Source organism: Varroa jacobsoni, unplaced genomic scaffold (assembly GCF_002532875.2).
Source record: "Varroa jacobsoni isolate VJ856 unplaced genomic scaffold, vjacob_1.0 scaffold_1113, whole genome shotgun sequence".
In the NCBI taxonomy this organism is placed as follows: domain Eukaryota; kingdom Metazoa; phylum Arthropoda; class Arachnida; order Mesostigmata; family Varroidae; genus Varroa; species Varroa jacobsoni.
This window is the reverse complement of record NW_019214015.1, coordinates 27,846-53,285: the sequence shown is the minus strand read 5'-3', so window position 1 is coordinate 53,285 and position 25,440 is coordinate 27,846. Positions and strand designations below refer to the sequence as shown.

At 40.4% G+C, this 25,440-nt stretch overlaps 1 protein-coding gene and 1 non-coding gene across 2 annotated transcripts in view; one reads left to right on the top strand and one right to left on the bottom strand.

Moving 5' to 3' along the window:
• LOC111266755 (uncharacterized) overlaps positions 1–25,440 on the top strand; it is a 101,805-nt gene that overhangs the window by 48,526 nt on the left and 27,839 nt on the right. Inside the window, exon 2 of the mRNA XM_022844496.2 lies at positions 11,042–11,251. Coding sequence (XP_022700231.1) covers positions 11,042–11,251 — 210 coding nt within the window. The remainder of the gene's footprint in view (positions 1–11,041; positions 11,252–25,440) is intronic.
• On the bottom strand, positions 4,131–4,203 carry TRNAV-CAC (transfer RNA valine (anticodon CAC)). The gene has a single exon. It is a non-coding gene; the product is annotated as a tRNA-Val (tRNA).

The following is a 25,440-nucleotide window of genomic DNA, read 5'->3' as shown; positions in this document are numbered from 1 at the left end:
ATCTGTTCATCCTCAGGATGTAACTGACTGGAAGTTTTTTCCACATTGGGGTTATTCTTTTCGAATTTCATGAATTAAATCCTGTACGTGCCCAATGTGGTAGCTAACAGTTTTGTGGTAGCTATAGTAAAATATGGTATAATAAATAATAAAATAATATAGGTAAAAATCCTGGTTCAGTTAGTTCACTCCAACATATGTTCTATGTTCCGCACTACCTAGCCGTACGACTATTTCCTATTAAACCTAAAGAAAGGTAAGCCTTTTCGGCTAGAGCCAAGTTAAAGTTGAACGAAACCGTTCAACTACAACTAATATTACTTCGTTGTCCCTGTTGGCGCTGTTTGAAAAGTTCCGCATGCAACCATTGCACACAAATATACCCAAGTTGTGCGTACCAGTTAAAGCGTGAGGAGGACCTTCATGTCATCAGTTCGCGACCCTTGCTGCCATAACTGATCAAACATAAATTATGTATGAGGGTCTATGGGAAAATAGTTTTTTTTTTCTTTTATATGCTTTAGCATAAAACTAATTCCTGCTAGAGATGTTGCAGAGTGGTCGGTAGACATTTTCCCGGGGAAAATCCTTTTAGCCCATAACGGCAAGGTAGTTGAACCTTGGTCGAAGCGCATTATTTATTCGCGGTTTCTGAACCTGTTCAGGGATGATAACAGCAGGCTCGCAAGAGATACTTGTATTTGATAACAAATCAAAACAAAGTAATCTGTATTTACTGTTAGATGTTTCAGTCTTTTTGAGTGTCACACAGTCATTGTATCAACTCTTTACATTTGACTAGTCCTTTTATAGCATCATCATCATATGAAATGCTTGCGGCTTAAATTAAAAAATTGTTTAATATATTTCTTGTTTTCTCTTCTACTATTTGAATGTCCTTTTGAAACCACTGAAACACGCGCTACCCCTTCAAGTGGCTTTTCGGTCGGTGATTTTGTCCTTAATAGTTCCCAGGGTGTTGCGGGCAGGGTATCTTCTTATTTTTGCACGGTCGTTCTCAAAAAGGCGGCCTCCATTTCGTGCCCATTCTATCGTGGCTCAATGCGCAGAGACACGCTTAGCGGACGTAACAAGACCAACTAAATGATCTTCGCGGCGGTCTAAGACGAGCGTCGCAATGACCTTCGTGTTTCCGAGTTGGGCTTAACTTGCATGCTGCCATTGCTGTTCCGCGTTTTCATAGAGCTCCACCTTCACAATTTCACATTTACGCAATACACTGCCACCGAGCGTAGCTTCGATAAATCATTGGAGAACAAAAGCGACTACGCTCTCTCAGCAGCTGACATTGCCGCGCCATTATCCAGATCTACCTCAGTCTCTGTCTTTTCCCAGCTCGGCGGTAGTTTTTTGCGTTAGACAACTGCGAACAATTCGACGAATTCCCTCGAATAATTTTCACTAGGAATAAGGGGAGAAGATTTAGCCACGTTTTTGCCAGCTTAGCCACGTTTTAGGGTAACACCTCGGGTTTTGGTCGAGAGAAAATGGGGTTAGAAAAACATTCACTGCAGGACCGACCTCTTTTTGGAAGGGGGAGTACTTATTTCATCGTGACTCAACACAATCGTATCTTTATAGTTCTATCATAGTTACAGTAGTGGATTTGTGACACTTTTATTGTTACCTTCTATCAGCTCATGAACGATTGGATGGCTGCTGACGGCAGCGCAACGTTTCGACCAAACAGTTTATTATTTAATATGGTCATTTACATCCGTACGTGCTCAGGCTAACCTGTTAAAATTGGATTAGTTCCGAAAAACAGTTGAGTCACTCTGTATATTTGTATACGTTTGGTCCGAGAGGTTCAGAGCATTAGTTCAAAATCATGAGTTCGTTATAAATGCCTATACTGGCAAGACAGATGCAATTTTGTACTTGTAGATAAAATATACAATGACTGTAATAGTGGTGAGTCCTGTAGAGTAGAACTGCTTACTGGAGCATAGGCAATGCCCCACTTGTCCGTGTTGAAACTATGCAATCAGCGACACAACGCTGAGTGTTTCTTTCTTATTGATCGTTTTACACACAATGGCTTGCTGAAAATTATGGGGCCAACCGTCCTATGCAGAATCAGCATGAATTGTTTCTAATTAGGAGGTTCGAGTTGAATTTTCTCCCTCCATACATTTCCATTACGAGAACTTTGACATCGTTATTGTTTGCCGTTTGATCAGTCTTCTAAGAGATAGCGACTTCCGTTTTTCCTACAGAGAAACCAGATTACGTGAGAGTGACCAGGCGCAAATTGAACGATATTTTTGTGTGCACGCAAACTCTCTACGGAAAAAAAAATCCATAGGAGCTTATAACGCCATATGATTTGACCATATAATCTAGCAACGTGGAAGTCTCTTTAGTATTATAGTTAATTTGATTTTAAAGGACGTTCCGTTATCACACGGAATATTATGCTAAACATGAACCTAATCCCTTTTTTCCCGTAACTCGAATCAACTGTTTTCATATGAAAGCTCAAACGGGAAACCTTCGTCTACTTTTCGGCCAAAAGAGGCAAAATCATATCGTTAACGGTTTATTTGTCAAAGATCGTTTTCACAGCGGCTAGTAAAGATATACAAAAAGAACGTTTACTCCCCCACATGACAAGAAAACGAACGAGAATAATGATCAGCGCGGATCATTTCATTAAGCCACCCACCTGCCTTTGAAGTAATGTTTTGTCGTCATTTATTGCCGTGGATATACAAACAAAAAAACTATAGCGTACGATTTTATAGTAGATCAGCAATGCAGTGAATTGTGCCCAATCATTGTTCCTTACTGTATACAAACACTGTCCACAAGGTTGAATCGTCTTAATTGAATATCGTTTGATTTCCTTGTCAATAAATCATAAGATACAAACTAATCAAGTGACCTACAATGCCATTTTATTTTAAGGAAACGCTATTTGCCTGAGCAGGCCACTATTGTTAATCAACAGGTATTGTAAACTGCGATTCTTTCTCCAAATATCTTAACGCTGTCTGTTATCTCTGTAGGATAATAAAATAGTGCAGAAAACTTTTACCAGGGGGATGATTTACGTTCATTCCTGCGCACCTCGGTGAAGGAAGGCTGGTTTCACGTGTGAGGCAGCCAGTTACTCTTCGGATAGTTGTAGTTGACATTCACTAAGATTGGTGCGCTTCTTTTTAACATTTCCGTTATTTAATTTATGTTACTTAGTTTTAATTTTCTTCATTGGTGAATAATAACTTTCGAAAGTACCATGACTGAGCTGTTTTGAATCGAAAGGACACGGCAGTTTTTTAAGAGGTAATATGTGCGTATATGATATATTGCCGAATGAATTACAGAATTGAACTTTTCAAAGCCTAACAAAAGGAAAATCCGTGGACACCAGCGAACATTAGCACAGATAAATAACCTTCACGAAAACGTAAGAATAGTGACGATATCGTGAATAGAATAAAATAATTTATTACCGTAAAAAACGTATTTGCCAATTGAACCTATAGCCAGTGTGGCAGTTGATTGTTCGTCGATGAAACAGATCGTCACATTTCAAACTGCAAAAAATTCAGTTGTAAAAAGCAACAACCTTCGTATATATATACTGCTGTTTTCCATATATATATATATATGGAAAATAACAGTTTGCTGGATGGCCAAAGGGCAGTGCTTGTTCGGAGGGGTTTCCAAGCAAGGGAACTTATATTATATTGTTTTTGTACATTTTGTACCAAATGCATCCGCTGAATTTTCTCGGTATACATGTATACGGTATATATACGACAATAAGCACAGCGTATATAGGATACATTCTAATGGTCCTAGAAAAGCAATCTTTATTTGAACTTTCAAGAGCATACAGGCCTTTCTTCGTAGGGATCCTCATATAGAAACTAATCTGTCAAAAAATCTGTCTGCTAGTTACGCTAGCAAACGAAAATCAAAACGTCGTAATTTAAGATCGCGGGTCTCAAGGCGACTTCCATTTGTTCGTTGCCATCGTTATGCAGGGATGCACCTGTATTAAACATTTGGAAGTATCCGTTTTGGTGGCGCTGCCAGTTCCTGGAGGTAGATGAAGCGAACAGCGCTACATCTCTGAGGCAAATGAAAAATAATTCAATTGTTTCCGCCCGGGATCGAACCGGGGACCTTGCGCGTGTGAAGCACACGTGATAACCACTACACCACGGAAACCAACGGTTAGAAGCACGACGAATGCGGATGTCAAGGCTAATGCATGCAAAGACGTCTGATTAATGTGAGGGCCGTTAGCAATGGCATGTAGATAGCTATAATATATTAACATCATCTTTTGCACTACTTACGAGGTGTTCCGAAATACGCGCTGAAATTCGAGGCAGACTGTGGCCGAGCTGTGTCATTCTGTATGAGCGTCTGCAGACGTACGTTTACCAGTCGAGTGAACGAATCCATAGAGCAAAGGACTTCGAAAGGGCCTTTTGATTAGCCTGTTCGATAGTGAGCCAGTGTCTAGTATATTTTCTAGAATTTAAATCTGAAGTACGGTAACACATCTTCAATATTAATTTTTGGCCAACCTCTCGCGTACCTAAGGTAATTTTGAGAAGCAAAGAAAACCATTATACGATGTAGAGATGTTACTCAAAGCCATAAAGAAGGACACACTAAGATTTTTTTAAAATCCACTGAGTTATGATGTTTTTTTTTCAATTTTATATGGACACGAACAGCCACACAAGTGGGAGGCACCATATGTCCTGATACATAGGAAGATTCATATACAGAAAAAAACACAAATGCATGCATTGGTTAGGTGAAGATAGCAAGCACGGTTCTTATAATTAGGTTCAATTAGAATAAGATACATCTTTTAAATGGAATCTTTGTTTATAGGTTTATATTCAGCCTTTCTATGAACTTTTTTTTTCAAACAAAGTATGAGAAAATATATGACGTCGTATTGTAATTCAAGAGTGCATTAGTTTGCTAGATAAGACAGCTATCTCGTTTATCCAGCTTACATGCGGATTCACTGATTTATGTTCGCTTAATGTTGCGATGTAGCTGCTTGCGGCATCTCTTGGGCACCCTTTGATATTTTTAACGTAATACAAGATGTGTGCTTCATAGGCACATCTGTGTGCAATAAGCGAACTTGACATTCATATAAATAGATAATCGAAAAAAACTTATGCGTGAATAAATCGTTTTCTTTATAAGTAGGAACAACGAAGAGAAAAATGATTGCCTACAGCTGTATGCGTCGCTCCTTAACCTAGGTATTTTAGATAAATAGGCGTACGTGAACTATAAACAGAGGCTGTACCTATTTAAAGTTGTTATTACCCGCCTAGACTAGAGTGCTAAAATCAACGTTAGTAAAGTACGATTAGCAGCTTATGGCCAGTAAATTTCAATTCAACCTGTCATTGCTATGGCTACCACTTCTCCGACTATAGCGGTCTTCCCTGTATGACATAATCTTCGACTTCGTTGTGGTCGTCGCCTTCTTATTGGTTTTCCTCGCCTTCACGCTACATTCGGGGCTCTTCTTTCTCATTAATATTAACAACACCGTCCGGCCGTTCGTCGCTGGCTGTCGCTTGAGCTGAAACTTTTAGTTTCTACTATTTTTGACCTTGACCCATTATTCGAAGATTCTATCATAGCATAACAAGAGCATGCCGATATCTTTTCCAGGTTCCACTTAAAGGTTGGCCTTCGACGAATAGCTTCATTCGAATATCAGATCGATTAATTGAATGGAGTTGGCTCTGCGTCGTGATGAAACTTACAACATTTGTTGGATTTGGGCAGAAGTGCCGATCAGTTTTGGACCCCGATCAGATCAGATCAGATCAGCTGATAAATAAGCATACATTGATCAATTCCTAGATATAAACTCCGTAAAGAAGTACTGAGCTATTCACTTGTCTTGCCTCTCTCGTTAAGTTGGAAGAAATAGACTGTCAAGACCCTTAGAAACTTGAAAGGTGCCGCGTACCGCATTTAACCGGCTGCGTCAAAACAGTTTTCCAATATTAGAATAGTCAATTCTATAGCTAATTTCATACACGAAGAACACTTAACGTTAGAGCTATTTAGCGAAACAAATAAATCTATTGGCGTTTTTGTTACCATGTAAGATGAAAAAAAAAGAACACCGTAAGCACGTGTGTCGTTTAATAGGGGAACACACAACTATTTAATTCTATTATAAGCCAATTCTTATATGTTAGTAGCAATTCAATAATAACACAATACAAGATGGATTCGAAGGCAAAATATCGCATCGAAAATATCTTTGAGCCAAGAAGTATGGCCATTGGCACCGCTATACGCCTCACGGGTGAACTATATACCTTTTTGCCGTTGTTTATAAACAGAGAATCGGAATTCACTCTAGGGCCTAGGCTTGGCCTGTGTTATTTAGAGCTACCCGATACCAAGCCCTGTTTCTTTACGAATATTTACTCAACAGTAGTTTTGGCGTTTTAAAGCTTCGCTGCTCCCTCTAGTCAACACAAAATACCAATTTCCATTATAGTACGTTGCTAATCAACAGATTTCCAAAGCCACGGTGCCATAACTTTAGGAGTATTATTCTACGTAAGTGACCTTGTTGTTTTAGCTTTTAGCCACTTACAGCTCCCGTTGGCGCAAGCAACTAGTATTTGTTTTCTCTTAACAGCACACTATTACCGTTACTACGTCGTCCTGGCTGTGTGTCTGTGCATAGCAAAGATAGCCAGCCTTTATAGCTATCGCGGCCATACTGTGTTTTTGGTCAGGGAATAAGTGGGCGGCCTGTAACATCGCATAGCCCTAAACTCTTTACCCCTAAACGTGAGGACGACGCACGCTTCCACGCTCACTGCTAAACAAGCAGATATAACCATTCGTATAGATCGTAGATAAATGCGCGAGAGAGGAAGTCGTAATTGGTGTGGGAGTTCTCGCCGCAGGCAGACAAGCAGCTTATCGCTTGTTTGAGAACCCTAACCAGCAAGGCATACATTAACGATGGCATTCACAGCACCAGCGAAGCGTTTCGATCTCTGTACAAATCAAATGGCCTGACGCGTCGATTGCTAGTTCTGCTTCATTCAAAGGAAACGTCAGTATTGATCTAGGCAAGATGACCTAAAGGGAAAGTCAAGAAAAAAGAAACCTGTTAAAGCCGGGACCGTGCTAACAGCCGAGCAGTGGATTCTCGTTTATGCTGGTTTGTTACTGCTGATCGCGAGTTGACAATAGATGAATCTGAGACCCGTTCTATCTGTATACGCTGTTGTACCCTGAGTCGTGCTGAGAGCGAAATGTAAAGATCACTCTATTGAGTAGGAGGGTGTCCGACACCAACAAATGGAAGGGGTGATCAACCTCCCGCTACCGAAACCAAAAGGCTGATGAACGAGCGCGGGAATCCCTTCATCTCTCTTCCTTTCGCCTCGGCTAACTAGGGTAGGAACTGCACGGCCGTTACCAGGACGCCGAAAGGCTGACTACTGAGCAACACGCGCTATACGAAGAAGCCATGCTCGTCGATGAGAATCGACATTATTGGAAAAAGCGAGACCTACAATGAGGAGACATGGAGAATAGAAGTAGATGAAATACGGCGAACAGCAGTAGCATCATGCCAGTGAAAACGATGTGGTTGTGCGTGCCTGGCCGTATCGCAGCAATTGGCTTTCGGGGTGTCGGAACGGGAATGACACTGAAAAACTAGTTGTCGTAATAATAGTAGTGGAAAGGTAACTTGATTTGTACCAGTTGGCCGGAGGATATTTTGCCATACGTCTTGTCGAACAGATGACAAAATGAAGGGGAAAAAGGGATCTAGTTTGTTGGGCGGAGTGGTACAGCTGCTGTCGCCTAAGGGAGCTGCAGTCAACGCGGCTGACGCTGGCGGAAGAAGCAGCCGGAACAGTCGCTGTACAGCACTTCAGTGAAAAGATGAAGGAAGGTAGCGCACTCTAGAGGATACTCGGGAAAGATAAACGGCAAAGAAGTTCCCGCTCGTTCGGATTGTGCGGGAGGCACGGGTCGAGATGGAGGAGCCGATGATCAAGCACACCCATCCATCTCAGACGATTTGTCTCAATTAATGGATGTCACAATGGAATTAAGTGTGACTAGCACCGACGCCAATCGAGTACATTCATATAGCGTAGTCGCTTGCCAAATTGTTATACATCAGCAGCGGCTTAATAGAGTCAGCTATCCAATCTTCTGCAGTAGTTTGACATTGCAGTGCAGTTATGTATTATCTAACAAAAGCTCGTTATGATCCATTTCGTATGCATACATATTGTCCTCTGTAGTCTTGCTGGCGTTTTGTACCCTTATAATTGCCCTTTCACTCCTTATAACTACCCCTAGACTTCTTGTATCGTTTTTAATATTTCTACAAAAGATTTTTCGTACGTTAGCTAAATGGATTCCGACTAGACAGACAGTCTAAGAGCAGAGATAAGACGTTGTACTTGGCATACAGACGCGCCACTGAACCTTTAACGGTTTCGAATGATGAGTATTTCTTGTTAGGTAACGTTAGCGTAATCTTTGACAAAATGCACAGACGTATTCGTACAAAAAATCGTCATCGTCGCTCCAAAAAGTAACTAAAAATAGTAATGGGGAAAATGCCTAGATCAATTCAGCGTGCTTAATTAAATTGAGGGGGAGGAAATAAATTTTTATTAAGTATTTTGTCGGAAATAAAGATCGTACAGGCTAACGTAAATGATAAAACTACTCGTATGATGATATGGTAACTTTTTTTTTTGTTATGGTCGTAACCGTTTAGCGCTCAAAGGCCTATAAACAAATGCTGCTGTAACAAAAATGTGATAAAACAAATGATAAATTGCTAATGCCCCAGTGGTATTATTTTTATACTATTCTAAGTCTACTTGCACAGACGCGACAACTTATCATAACTTTTATAAATTAAAACCATCTCGAACGTAAAAACATTTCGTCTCGATAAGTGAAAGCCTGCATAGTTTACGCCGATGAGCCGATTCAATCGCTACGAGAAACATTATCATGACAAAAGCCGGACATTCTTGGCTAACCGTTACGCTAGAAACATAGAATCTGTTTGCCGTTAGTGGCATTAGGGCATGCCACCTCTGATAATGGTGGCATACTATGTTGCCATTGACGGATGGCGTTTCTATCTTGAAATTTTCTACAATGTATGGCTATGGGCGAGATCTAAACGAGAACCAGTGCTAACAGGACGCGATTACGGTATGAAAGGGCTAGTCACTAGCCGATATATTACTAGTCTCCGCGAATGACTTCGTTTTTACAAGTCAATGGATACAGATATACATAATGTTCTAATCATTACGGCCGTACTAACGTCTTTATAAATTTCTTGTTTTCTAGAGAAGGACACTACGGTCTGTCAGTGCATGTACGTACGTTATTGGTCCAGAACTGGCTTGTGATTTTGCATATCTCAAAAGATGAACAGACCGCTAATTATTGCAATCTCATTATGGCAGACCCGGGTTGAGCGCACACAGGAAGGACGAAAAAAATTGACGCATAGCTTTCAGGCTTTAGTGGACACATAGATTTCCCCTTATTCTTATTTCAGCACAGTTTCCGAGCTGAATTTAATAATATTTTATCATAAATCTAATTCGTCATTGTCTATCGATAGAAGATGTTATCGATTATACTTTGGCAGGTATTTTTTTTCGGCGACGAGTGGGTTCCATTAGACCATAGATATATAGTTGTATGTACAAAGTTTTCATTATCTGATTGTTTCGTCCGCGGTTGCCTGAAGATACTTTACGGGAAAATGAAAAAAATTTTTACAGCCATCTTCAAGGACAACAGACAGAGTATTTCTACGTTTGTATTCCTACCCCGAACGCTTCACGACCGTGCTTTTATTTACTGTTTCGTTCGATAATTTCAGCGACTCTCCTTCTTGCTCACATATAATCGTATCGATTATCTACGATCATTAATTAACTGTCAATAGTTGTTTATCGCGTTTTGTAAATCTCGGTCCTGATCGTTGGTGCGGCATCGTCTTCATCAACCAATTCTAGAAACCTAAAACACTCTAGCAATAGTGATACCAGTTACAATAATAACAACAATAACAATTATAGTAACTGTTAGTTTTAATATGCTGTTTATTGCTGTTTCAGCCTAACCGTTCAGTCCAGCCAACGATCGTAACTAATAACACACGAATTCAACACGTCGATTCAATCGTGATGTGTAGCAGTGTAAAACGTTTCTATTTTATGCCGGCCAGTGAGATAAAAACAAAGATAAATAGGCAAATTCAAAAAATTTCGCTAATAAGTGTAGTAATAGTGAGAGGAAGAGAGGGGGAAATCACACATTTTGTTGTCCTGTTTTTCTAGCAAATAACGCATTGTTCTTCTGTGGTTCTCCTATAAAATTGCGTTTATTCATTGTGAGAGGCTATTCAATATTATTCCATACAGATGACATTATGAAACAGTAGCATAAAACACGACTCTATCATCGCTTTTGTACCGCTGGACGAATCAAGCGATGATGAGTTTTCACAAGCCAGTTTTGCGGAAAAGTTTAAATTATATATATATCTAATAAAGTTTTGTTACAAAATTTGGAAAAATCATATTTTTTTATTATAAAAACTATAGAGAGTTGCGTTTCCGGCTGGGCGTCGATACAAACTAAGTCGTGCTATTAATCAATGGAATATTTATTCGAAAACGCTTATTGGAAGTAGCGATTTTACTTCGTGTTTGGTGATCGCATAATATTGCATAGATGGAGCCGTCCAACATGCATCAACTTTAAACTATAGGGTATGATTATAGGTGTATAACTGACAGATATGGCACAGTATACGGTGTACTTAATGGAAAAGGTACCGTTGTTTTAAGCCTGTTCTCAAACAGCTCTCCGTTTCACACACGGTGACTGTGTTTAATTGCTTGCCCCAGTGTCATCTAATCATCAAACCGAACAGTTGTATTAATTTTCAGTTTCCATTGAACTTTCTGATTGTTTCCAGGCGATGCACATGTTATTCTTCAAAACCGCAAGCGCTCGGTAGGGGCAACCCGCTTGCAACAAGGCGGAGGTCTAGGCTACATGGAGGTTGTAGCCATCAAAGGCGAGAAAGGCGAGTCCGGACCTCAGGGGCCCCCGGGGAAACCGGGTCACGACGGTCTCCCAGGGTCTGTGGGATTGCCCGGTAACTCTGGACCAGCCGGACCGAAAGGTACCTACACATTTATACATTGGGTTAAAATACGTGATCGCTTGGGCGGCGCCAATATTACAAATTAACATTGCTCCAACAGAAAACACATGCTGGATGAACCTAGTCTATGACTTGTCTATGCTGTTGGCCACAGATAGCTTTAGGCGAGGTCATATTTTTATTTGCAGTAATTATTAGAGTACAATATAAATAGTACGTGCGAAATTTCACACACGAGGCATAGCCATATTCGTTAAATTATTTATTAGAAACATTTGACATACCTTTCGTTTAACCTGAACTAGTTAATAAGTAACGATTAGAATAAGTTCGAAAATTGTTGCCTGTAGCCATCTGGGTAAATAATAACCTTCCAAAGGATCGACTCCTACAATCCGAAGAACTATGTTAAAGGACAACGAGGGAGAGAGGGTCCACAATGTTTTGAAATGACGCAGTCTTCGTAGAGCGGCAGAGAAGATGTTTCTGTTCTACGCGTGGAGACGTATTAGTAACGACGCTAGGGACGATTTTAGATATCTTGCCTCGAAACGTTCCGGTGCCGTAACAGTGTGCCTGATCGATCGCTACGGCTGTATTATAAATCGCCGATGAGGCTATTAACGAGACGTAATGGGCTAAAAAAGAGATAGATAGCTGGGCTACGATTGGAGGAATCAGGAAAACAGTTCTTCGAAAGCCGGTTATACAATCTTCTCTCGTACAATAGGAATAATACGCTTGAATACGCGTTGGGTTACTTGTAGGCGAAGATTGCATAGTTTACAATGTGTATGATAACACAGTAATCATAAAACATCTTCTGAGTATCTAACAGCACTAAAATGGTTTCTTTTTTTACGCACATTTCGATTTGTCACACGCACATAGAATGTAATGTAGGAAATGGAGCACATGGAGACGACATTTGGTGTTAGCACGCGGTCATGTATAACCACGGTAACAGGACTTTCAACCATACACTAGGATGTTTCTATCCAAAAAACAAATCTAGATAAAAGTTTCTTCCGTACAGAAAATGATGGCATTCTACGAATGACACATGACTACATGATCGTGTTCGTAGAGGACTGACCTCTTCAGCGTAAGGGGAAATCTGTTTGAGTTGCTGATGTCGTCGTATCTAGCAAAATTTATGGCCCGTTGGAAAGTAACGAGGAAGCGAGACTCGAAGATAGTGAAACTAGCGTCCCTTTCAATGCTATTGTTCGCCTATGTGTGCGCGTTAACGACAAATATGATTCACCATTAAAAATGAATTTTAGACGAGGAATTGCTCTATTGTTGTATCATAGAGACGTATGAGCTCTTGTAGCAGATACACGTAGACGAAAGTTAGAACAACGCGCTTGTAATCCCTTCAGCTCGATAGAACGAAGCAAGCAACTACTTTGCGACTACCACGTATTTTATTTGTAACAAGTTACTCCAATATGAAACTGTCCCGCGATAGTGTTTCTATATCATGGTATAACTTTATGTTCGATCAAAGCTTGTTGCGACAGCCGCAGGTTAGAAAATGCTATTATGTTAGAGCAAGCTATATTTATGAGCATTTTCATTGATGTCCCTGTACTGAGTTCCATCTTTAGATGCTAGATGCCCGGTTCTCTATTGTATCAAACGTTTTAAATCCTTGCCCTGCATTTCACGCAGGCTCAGGAACTGTCGAGATCTTCACGGCAGTTCGTTGATCTGTGATTTCTTGACCTGAGTACAATCACTGTTAAGTGAGCGGCATCCTGAGATCGAGATGGTGATCTAAATCAGATCTGAGCATGACTTGAGCGGCGTGAGTTACTTGTCCTAGTGCCTTTGCGAGACAAAGACGTTGTCGTGGGAGCCGAGAGAAATGATGTTATGACTAATGATGTCTGACGATCTGCCGTCGTCACATATTCTACATATCTATTCTACATACCACGCTGGCCATTCCTTCAACTTCACCGAAACGGGATATGAGTTCGTATTGTTATGTACATTCACACTATTATATGCTACCCCTCTTGGTGACAATGGAACAGTGGGCACGCGATCGCTAGTTATAATCGTGCGTTGCACCCATTTAGATATCGACTGCTGCTGGTGGACTGGGGCCGATATTTTTTTTATGATAAATGACGGTGTTCTCTTTACTGATCTTGCTGTTATTTCTGCTGACAGTACTGACTGCTGTCCGCTTCCAAAGTACGAACTATATAATAATGGGCAACGGACACAATGGCGGAGTGGGCAACTATCACGAGCCACCTGATATATTATTCTATCTATAACAGATTTTCTCACCTTTTGCGCTTGCAGTAGGTGCCTTGTAGTGCAGGAAATAACTGTTGTAAAATAAATACTCGAAATGATGATGAAATAAATGAGGTTCGGGAAAAGAACGACTCAATAAAATTTAGCTGTGACTTTTTGTCCACATAGAGCAGTTTAAGTAATAGTTTGTGAAGTTTCAAGATGCTGCTTCAGTAAACACAAACGAACTAAAAGCTAATTTGCATTTAACCTTTTGGCAGGATAAGTTAGTGCTAGATAACTTGATCTATTATACTAACGAACTACATTAGAACAAATATTCCTTCAGAACTTTAAATATTACGGATATAATTTCAAGATCTGTTTTTTTCATATGTTTCCGTCCAGCTTCCTTAGGGGGCTTACGACGCGTCGTCTAGCAAGGGCGCTCTACGATACTGCATAACATTCATTTAAACTCAATGAACAACTATATAATTATTCTCCAAGGATGGACGTGACAAAGATTAACTAAATAGAAAATTGTCTATTCAAGCCTGCTTTTTTTTCTCATCACTCAACGGTTACATAGTTGTTGAGAATGAAAGATGTCCATTAAAGCGGTATGGCCTTCACGGATGTTCGATTCATGATTAATTGATGAACATATCCTTTTAGAGAGACCTTTTATTACCTTTCAAATGTTTGCCCTTACCTGAAAATTGATTGATTCTAATGCCGTGTTTTGAACTCTCGCACTTTTGTGGCAGAGAGATGGATATTTTTCTATTCCACGTTATCCTTGTCATCCTTTTTGGCGTTCGTGTAGGCTGCAGAATATGGCGATGACCCTCTGAAGCGGGACATAACCTCATGTCTAAACTAATTTGTAAGGTGCGTAAGGTGCCGAGTCATACGCAGTGTAAGCGAGGCAAAGCCAAGATGCCTTTGGGATTATGCTATGTCCATATCGCTATGTCTGCTACTCAACAGCTGTGATCATCACCACCTTCTCACCCACAGGTTGCATCGTTTGGGACGACACAGTCGTTCGTTTTTGCCTGTTTTTCTTTTGTCTGATACCTCCGTAACAGTATGGTCTTCCAATGTTTGACCTATTTTTCGCCTTCTAGGCCCTCACTGACGCACGTCGCTCACCGCTTTGCGGTATCTCACTGAGATTGGCTACGAAGATGCTCAAAACAAGTTACAGAGCAAAGCGATATGAAGAGTCCATTATGGCTATCCTAACGGCAGTAGATACCTACAGAGAGAAGTGAGCTGAAAGCGGCAGAAAACGGATCAGTCTTTTCTAGTTAACAAAAGACGAAAGTTGTCTCGAAGTACGAATAAGACAGCACTGCTGCACAATGCCGAGAAGAATCTTACAGGAAGGGTTGTTTGGACAATAGTATAGACTATAGAGTTTTTTAGAAATTTCGCCATCCGGGCAGCTAGAATTGTTAGCTCTGACTATGTGCTAGTACTCCACAACAGGTGGACGGGAGGGACATAAGGAACCAGGCAGACCACCCGAAACCATGCAGAAATATACAAGTTTACAGAAGACTCGAACACTATGACCCCTTTGGCAGCTTATTTTCGTAGCTTTTGGAAAAGGTCATATGGGGGATGCAGGCTAAGCGCTTCGGCTTCTCTCGATCTTTCGTTCCCTTAGCTTCGTTTCCCCCATCTTTAGACTCTAAGCGCTTCGGCTTCTCTCGATCTTTCGTTCCCTTAGCTTCGTTTCCCCCATCTTTAGACTCTAAGCGCAGTTAGAATGTGAAGAATAGACAGAAGTTGACAGCATCTATTGTGTGCCAAGGACACCGATGATGATGAGGCCGCCGCCAAAGAAACAGGGGGAGGGGGGGGGACGAAGCACATGTAGACGCGTAGACGAGACGCCGCCGCCGCCGCCGTGAAGAGTAGACGAAAAATAAAAGGTATCCCGCCTTACCTTTCTTTCTCCACCGATGAGATGCGTTATATTTCTCTCTCTCCCCCCTCTCTCTCCCCTCCTTTCTTTATTTCGTTTTGTTTGTCTTTAGGAGACGAGTACAGCAGACAAATATAACTTAACCACTGCTTTCGTGATTGTTTACACTCCATTTTAAATATGGCCCTTAGGCAAATGCCCGTTAACCCTTGCGTCTTGTCCATCCTTGTTCCAGACTTAAGGTCCTAAGAGGAGGCTCGCTTTTTTATGCGTTGCTTTGCTCGCTGGCGTCTACAATAGGAAAACTCAAGAGTCAGACTCTCATGCGTCCGGGAATCAGCTGTGTAGAAAGGGGTTGGCCAAGGACACTTTTTTTTGCCGGATCAGCAAGCGGTGCCGTTACGTGCGTGCTTTTAGCGGTGCTCTTTCCTGAGCTCGTTCATTTGTTCCATAATGTTTCTGGTGTTCGCTTGGGTTGAAATTGTTTTACAAAAGGAGAGGACTACTTGGCGTTGAAACGAATAAAAATCCCAAAGGCTTACTAGATGATCAGAGGCATCAACGCCGTATATTATTTGTTTGTCGTTCAGCAAGCTACCGAATAACCACCATGATCATACAGCTTAGAACGAAAAAAAAAAGAGTTTTAAGTGCAATAAACATAGAAGAAATTCAACTCCGACTAGCCACAGTACCAGATATTTGAGAGTTGATTAAACAGAAACAACATTGGGCATAAAAAAAGAAGCCAAAGAAGAGGATACCATAGGTAATTTGACAAACCCTATCGAAGTGTATAGAAGATTAACTGCTGAAATAAGACTCTCCTATAAAGCACTATTCTGTTGTACTACGATTGGTTTTATTTACCCCGCAGATACCTGAGAGGAAAACAGAGGGCTGAAGAGTAATTGGCCTCATTGAGTTACAGTCACATTTTTAGGTCATTAAATAGTGACGGATCGATCGATCAACGGCTCGTCGTATAACCTTTTTGTCGTTCTCTGATAATGAAACGTCTTTATTGTTAGCTTTGGCAGAAATTTCGCTTATTTATAATTAGAACAGAATTTAAATCCCAGATTAGTTCCCTACGTATTACGCCACTCTTTTCGGTCTAAGTCAAACTATTGGATGTCGATCAGGCGGGACGTCCTCTGCTCGGTTAGGGATCGCCTTGCGTAGTGTTTTTGTCCTTCAGCTCCGCTGAATCATGTGCTGTTCATTCACTCCCCGAGAGACCTACATCGTAAATGGCTCAACCTAAGAGACAAATGGTGGAAATTCAAGCTTGTTTCAACTTTAAAAGCCATTAATAGCAGCAACTTCGAAAAAGATCGAGTAGTAATAATATCAAATGACTGGAGTTTTAGCTTCCCGAATAGTTCTTCACAGATATACAATAAGGGTGCACAGGCACCATTACCGTTATCATATAATAGTTTTATAAAAGTGTTAATTAACGAACTCAGAGGAAGGAAGTCAAAGGATTTAGTATTTAATAATAATGCTAGCTACTACAGGCCACATGTGTTTTGTATAATAGCGCTACTTGAATAAATATGCGATTTCCTTTTTACGTATGTGTGACAATATATCGAACTTACTATGTTTACACTTGTTCGATCTGTTTCGTACATTTCTATTAGCTGACCGAGGTGAAATGTTTCCCAGGGAATTTTTAGATATTCAGTATTGGTTTTCTAGTCGGATGTATTTTCGAAGTTATCATAGCCTTTGCTCGGACTTTTCTTCTATCGCTGACCGTTTAACATCAATCTTCATTTTCCCGCTAGAGAATGGAACTCTTAGTGGATCTGCTCTGGAGAAGAGTGCGTAATGTCGGAGGGGTGTATTTATATAAAAATATCATAATATTCGTATGTATAATCTAATAGTACTATAATAGATGCTAATGAAGCGGAATTAAACCTTCCTCTCTGCGGGTGTTTTATCGCCATCGATTTGAAATGCTCGATGGCTGTGTGTGTCTGTGTCAACGGCTTCAGCCTATGGCGATAGGATAACAGGACTAGGAATGTCTGCATTAGAGCAACAACAACCGGAACGACTAGACAAAACAATGCATCGCCCGTAAAACACAGACCTGTATTGCCCCGAAACAACATTTCAATCTGCTTAATAAAAGTCTATTAAACCTCGACAAGAAAATTGCGGTCATTTTAGCTTGGGTCCTAATAGATAAATATACCGCAAATGTTCGTACCAATTATGGCAAGATCGAGCTAATTTAGACAAAGCTCTGCATATCAGTCGGAAAAGCGTGCTTCACTGTTTCTGTCTCCTGGATTAAGGAACGATGAGCAGCGTTGCTAAATTTTATTGCACAATGTAATAGCCCATAGACTTTTTTGAAACTCCAGTGCTTCTGGCTTTTCGGCGAACGGCCCATTGACTCTTGATCGGCTGGATTCTGTTCTCTTGCTGCCGAAGTCAGTCTCTTTCGACGTCGTCGTTTTTATTACTGTTGTCCCGCTCATATGCTCGCCTTCACCCTCGGCTTCTGCAAAGGACAATGAAGCGATGTTGGTAGACAAAGTGCTGTTACAACGAGCGATGACTTCGTGCCTGTTCCAGCCGTGGCGGTCGTCGGAACAGTGGTGAAAAATGATGTTTTTTCCTTTTGGCTTTATATTTTCGTAATGGAAGAAGCATGCACGTTGGAAAACGTAAGCGATCGCAGGGACGAAGGTCTGCACCCATCGGAAAAGCTTGTGGGGTCCCTATTGCAGTTGGATGAAGCGGTTCCTTTTTTCCCTTAGCAGAACAGAAAAGAAAGAAGAAGATTATAATATCGATAAGATTATGACGTTGCGAAGCCGTCGGCGTACCACACACACACACACGCACATACAATGTATATATATATATATATAGAGAGAGAGAGAGAGAGCACCGCGTGTGTTTACGCATAACGGAGGTTATGCTATTAGGGGCCCACACTGTAACTCTGATTCGAATTAATGTATAAACTTTGCATACGTATTTCGATCTGTTTTTGCTTAGCATGTATATTTCTGTATATTCAATCTATCGCCTAGTTGCCCACTGTCTAGTTGCTATTATAAATTGATCTCCTCCGTCCTAAATGCAAGAACTTATTCAAGTAGTATGACTGGCTAGACGGCACCGCTGTGCCCTGTTTCTAGCCGTTAAATTTCAACCTAACCCGACATTATATAAAAAACGATATCTCGAACGGTCGTGTCCGCTCCGAAATACTACTCGGTTTTTCTTATCTGTTTAATTGTTAGATTTCTAAGTATGACTCCGGTTAGTTGCTTAGCCTGTTGCACGTCTGCAGCTGTCGTGCCGCCGTTGTTATAAGTGATCCTCAGTCTTAAAGCCAAAAAACCTTTTCAAATGATGCCCGCCTTATCAGTAGCATCGAACTGTGCAAACTTCATAAAAAATGCGCTACGTTATCGTCGTCCTATATAGGATAGAGAATAAATTGCATCGGGTACGAGGATGCTGACAGTTTTATATATGTTCTCGTGTAGGATGATTATATGCGCTTTTACGTATATATGTAAAAATCAGGTCGACCACATGCTCATATCAGCTCAGGGATAAAAACGAAAAAATTAGAAACATAGAATATATTAAGTATACTACACATAACGCTTGGTGTCTGTAAGGTGACCATATAATTAATTGTTTCAATTGATTTGAGTGAAATAAAGTTGACATATATGACAATGAAAATTGCTGGTGCAGATGTCAAGTTTTCTCACGGAATAATTTTTTAAATATTTCTAGGAAAATAGACTGAAAGTCATCTTTATTTTTCGTTCGTTCAAAAACGTTACAAATATTCGGTGTTTCTTCTTGTGCTTAAGCATACGCTAAATTTAGCAGTAGTTGGTATGGGACTGTTTTTTGAGACATAAAATTAAATAACTTTTTTGACTTTTGGTTACAAATAAGAAAAATTATTGAGACTCTAAAGGTTCGACGCAAGGATGCTTTGAAATATCAATAACAGACAGTACAAACAACCCAGGTAGAAAAAAGTATAAAAAAAAAGATTATATTCGAATGAGATAAGTCTTAAGGCTTTTGTTATAGTAAAAGATCGAAATTGTCGAAAAAATCGCCCACAGCTTACTTGCAACTTATATTCTCGTACTATGATTGCTGAACTTTGCCGCAACTTGCAAATTGCAAGAAAGCTCGACCAACGAGTTACTCTGTATACGTCAAAATATATAATACAGAATTAGATAGTTGCATGCAAAGAGACAGAGGATGTGTCTACACGGTGCGTGGATTGGGAATGGTTCAGGGGCTCAAAAATGTATTGAAACAATACTCCATTATGTATTGAAAAGTAAAGGTAAAAATGTAATACAGTAAACAAAAGAAGTGTTTTATTTTTATAAGAAAATAATAAAAATTCAATTACATTAATTCAATTAATAAAAAAAATAATATAAATTACAAATATGTTTGTAATTATCGATAATGAGACATGAAATAGTGATGCATAGAACTTCGTGGAGGTTACGCTGTATAATAATACATTTGTACGACAAGACATTTTCCATAATAATAGCAGCACCTTTTTTTCGAACACTGCCAATCTCTGGATGCACACTTGTCACAACCTGTAACGTCTTTTCGATTAAGCAGGTTGTTTATCAGTTTACACCTCAATGTCCTTCCTTCTGTCTCGGATAATATCGGATGATTAAGTTAACGGCTGTCTCGAGAGAGGGGGTTAGCCTGTACCCCCAGCGATTGCTTAATGTTGCATGAAAAATGTCAACTCTCGGTCGGCTTCACATCTACCGCAATATTAAATAACTCCATTTCCTAACGACCGCTTCTATTCAACAGTCTCTCAATCATTCCCGTACATATATATATACACAGGTGATAAATGGAAGATTATATCGATTCTTCTAAAAAGAGCAGCGCTACGTTGACCGCCGCGGAACTTCGAAAGTTTCGCAATTATACTCGATGGTGGACACCCTATGCAGAGCAGATTCACATCTGAAGTGCATGTGCGTCAGTGAATTTCTAATCTATGATGGAAGAAGTTTTAGTTTTATACACACAATTGCAAAGGAAAATAATCCTCTAGCTTTTGGACGATACAACTATTATTCTGATATAAACAAATAAACTTCTTCATTCGCTGTACAACTAGTCATCATTATCCTATTCAAGGAAAAGGAATTCAAAATTAATCGTTACGCCAATAAGTCGCTTGTTTGTCTCCGCTCGCAGCCTCTGGGTAGACAAGCTGGCATAGTTAAATGCAGTAGGATCGAAACGAAGCCCAGTAGCGAAAAAAGCTAGCTTGAGTAGAGAGCCCTGAATCTATGCTTATGCCCCCATCGACCATAACGCCCCAACTGACAAAGAATTTATTTCTAAAATTATTTTTTAAAAATTAAACATTTAGTTATTATTAAGCTGTCAGGCAACGGAACTTGCACTACATGTGTCAGTACCGACTTCCGTTCGGCTGTACCCGCGCGTAGTCCCACAGAAACGGGATTGCTGCCCAGAAGCGGATCTTGATAATATTTGGAGTATGACCTAGCTCTCATGAGACTCTCTGTCGGTGTCATTGGGCTGGTATTTGCGTCTGTCAATTAGACTAAAACCGAGAGAAGGCAGAACTCTGCCAGTTGGTCGGGCGACCACTACAAAACCTTTGTAATTACGTGCCAGATCGACGCTCGGTTTTCGTTCCCCAACTAAATTAACATCCAATAAATATTTAAGAATTTAAGGTAAATGTTTAAGAATTCAATTGGCTATTAGGGCTGACAATTTGTTAAAATGTTTCTCACAAAAATTTCTGTGAAATCACGGTGTATATCATACGTTATTTAGTCATCGACTATGGTACGTCTATGGTACGATAAAGTCCATAGCGTCACAAATTGCATCTGAAGCAATTTCCAGACAATTTTTTCGTCTAACGCGTGGCGTCTTCTTGCAACTAGTGGTAGCGTTTAATGCAGCGAAATCCGCGACTATACACCTGATACATTACCTTGCGTCTAAGCAGTCGATGTAGCTACTTCTACCGGTGCAGCTGCTGAGAAAAGCAACGCCTCAAGTGAGTAAACGACAAAGACAAAGCAAAATAATCAAATTTGGAAATATCGCCGTCTACTCCGCCTTCTCCTTCTTCCTTTCCTGTTTAGTTTATTGCACCATATTATTTGTATGCCGTATTGAGCCTTGTATCAATTTGTTTCACAATTCTTACACAACGTTTCGTCTAGTTCTGTCGTCGTTCCAACGTGCGCTTATCCCGTTGTATAGGCCCCTTCTTCGGGCCATTGATCGCCGACGACGTTGGCGACGACGGCCCATTGTCGATAAGAAACAATATCTCAACGGTTTGGCTGGCTTCATCCCTTGGTGTTGCTCTACGACGAATTAAAGCATTTCATTGGCACGTGAATAGCCCTGCGCCGTTCCTGTCGTTCGCCAGTTATCTTTTCGCCCTCTGAAGAATGGAGGGCCAGCAAACGGTCTAGAGTTGTAATCCTGCCCTCGTTTGGCCAGCGCTTACAATGACTTTCGGACCTTGAAGACTATCCATATCACTACTGCTATGCGAGAGACTTAAAGCAAGCGGAAGGAGGGGTGTAGCCGTAATAGATAGACGACTTTTTTACGTTTGTCTCAGTTTGCCAAATAGTAAAAGAAAGAATCTTTTGCAAACGTCCGTTTGCCGCCATGAAGGAGGATGTCAGCTTTGTTCCTCAACTATTTCCGCCGTACATAAAAATAAGCGCATGCGATGGCCGGCTGAATAGCCAATGCCCTATTCCTCTTTTTCTATTAAGGCAAAGTATCCAGTAGGTAGTATACTGATGATGCCCATGTTTATACTACGGATAGCCACGCTGTTGCTATGTTTAATAACGATATCTACATTTCTATCCTACTCGTTTTGAAACAGGGCAATGCCTGCAAAAAGATGGTATCACATAGAAAGCCTATATATCACCCAGTAGAACAACAATATTAGGCTGTTACAAGCGAACCTGATGAAGCAGAATAACTTCTGAAGTAGGAAATACTCAAGTCTTTCAGAAATGTGTTAGTAAAAGTCGGTTAGATTTCCTTTAAAACTAATAAGTTTAAAAGAAATACATATTCTTACCTCGAAAATCAACAGCCAGCGGTCGTTCATTGAAATGGGAAATTCATTGAATATTGCTGTGGGCATTAGGTAAAAGGACCTTAAACGAAAGCACAGTGCATAAACGCTACAAACGTTTCCAGATCCTAAATAACAGTGCTGAAGGCCGGCGAGGAGACACTAAATGTTGAGACGTGCAGCATAAAAACGCATTGCAGCAATCGAGGCGACTATTTATGAAGGCAGAGCTTGAAGAGCTTTAAGGGCTCTGTCGGTCAAAACTGGCGTTCGCTACGTAATCTGTTTCCGAATTACGACCCAAACACTGAAAATTCCAAAACTGGCGAAAAATGAACCCTCGTGTATATTCCATGCGTAAAGCGCATGGTACCATAGTCAACAAAAACCCGCCTGCCATTACTGTTTCAGTCTTTACCGCCAGCTGGAAAGGAATTAGGCGAGATAATGGTCTCGTTCCGAAAAATCGAGTAGATTCGGTCGATGTTAGTATTTTCAATGGACATCGGATGCATCTTGCACTATAAACTACTCGTCAAAAATGAAACAATCAGCACAGAGCGCCATCTGGCATTGTTTATGAAACTTGTAGGTCGTTGGCATGGAAATGGAAAGTACACGGACTTAACTGCAACACGAGACTTCACCACGATGCCTCAGTGACTTCTTGTATTAGGCAGACGAATATCCAACGTTAGCTTTCCTCATCTGAGTCTGTGTGATTACGAAGCAAACATACCCGATTATCTGTTCACTTAGAGAAATTAGATATGGGAATGTGCCAGAGGGTTGCCAGAACACTGGGACGAGTGTATGAAAAATAAGGGGAAAAGTTATTTTTTTAGCTCGACTAGAAAAAAAAGGTTCAATTTCGAAGTCCGCCGGATTTGCTTGTAACAGCCTAATAGTGCTGAATGTACGTCGGCGCTATAACGAAATTGCTATAAGATTACTAAGCTAATAATCATACGATTATTGTCTTAATAAACGGAATCAAATATTTCTATTTTTTTTTTACTACCGGAAGGTTAAGTGTTGCCTTTGAGAAACGTGTAAATGTTACTTTTTCTACAAAACTTACTGTTATAATTCATCCTTGTAGTTGGATTAGGCAACAAATAATGTCACAATTTGATGCCAGGCTTTAGATATTTGGTTACTAGCGGCCTAGTTTGAATAGTTTTTTTTCCCCTACATTCTAATGGATTGAACTAACTTTTGGAGCATACTTCCCAGAAATCTTTTATTGATAAACACTGAACTGAATTGATAAATAAGGTGTGGAAAGCCGAATTTGTGGTGTCTTGACAAGAGCGGTATTCCAGTTTCATCTTTATGCTCGTTGGACCTGCATAATGAGATTAGTAAGAGAACGTTATCTGAGCTGTACGAATAATCACCCTATAGAGACTTCGAAAGCTGCGTAACAAGCTGTTATAAAAGATAATTGAAACTGCTTAATGAGCATGGGAAAATCTCAGCTCTTACAAAGGAGTACCTTAACGGAAAGCGTTACGCATGTATTCTTCTATGTAACTTCGTATCCTTTATCCCATTTCTTCGTAAACGTTTTAGACAATATATGTTTCCTCCTAGGTGACTGCTTCAGCAATTTCAATTAAATCAAGCGACCTTTAACCTCCTCACTAGAAACATCTAACTCTGATTATTAGGGTTTCATGTATTTAACCAAACAGCTGAACACGTAAAAACGTGCTTTCATTCGAGTACGTCATGCAAATTGACGTTAAGATTCAAAGCTATTGTACCTCTTTAGTGCCCAATATGGCTCAATATTACACGCCGCGCTGAGAAAATGAATAAGTGAACGCTTCGGCGCAGTCCAGTATCTAAGCCATCGTCCATCTCGTCAGATACAACTCCCTAAATATTCTAGCCGTATCTGAATCAATATTGATCCGCCCCTGCGTGTTTGCTCATTTGTCTAGCCGCCCCCCACCCGTACAAGTACGTCGTTCGCAATTTCGAACGTCGACGTCCAAGCTCGTACCCACGCATTCATGACGCTCGTTAAATGTTACACCCAACGCAAGCCAAGCAAAAAAGAGAAACATCCGCGGCCGCGTCTGTATGCAAACGAACTTGTTAACCGATGAACGCCAACGTACGAGTCGTACACAGGAAGCACCTGGCCAAAGGGAGTTTACACTTCGTCGCGGGACGCAACGATCAAATGCTAAAGTCCACTGAGGACTGTGTAAACGAAGCCAGCCTTGTTTGCTTTGTGTTCACAGATTAGCATTAGAATTGAATTCCAAATTGAAAAAAACTAGATACATTCGTTGTTCATTCATCAGAAGTCAATGCCCGGAGTAAATCCTCGGATTTGCTGTATGATCGTTTTTGGTACCAATAAAAGACACTGATTATTGCTGAATAGCAGACGACCGACGTAAAATGTTTTGTTTGAGGTTATGAATAGTGTCGTGGATAGAGGGCGCCGATATCTGCGACTAAACGTTTGTGCGACGAAATAGCGTTATTGCGTTCGTTACAAAGTCATTTGGAGTTGCCAAAGGTACGATGTTCATGTGCATTTATCCGTTTAGAACGCGTAAGCAAAAAATGCGTTTGACATACAGCATAGCAGGCGGATGGACAGACTGTTACAGCTGACCAAAGAGAAACCCGAGGAAAATCTTTGGTCATTCATCCTTTACGCAACAATGAAGACTATTTGTTTCCAATATAGCATCACAAATATATATATATATATATATATATATATATATATATATATATATATATCGATGGAACAATATGAAAAATGGTCTGTTAAGTAAGCCTAAGCTTGATTTTAGCTCTCATTTTATATTTGGGGTCCTTTATTAC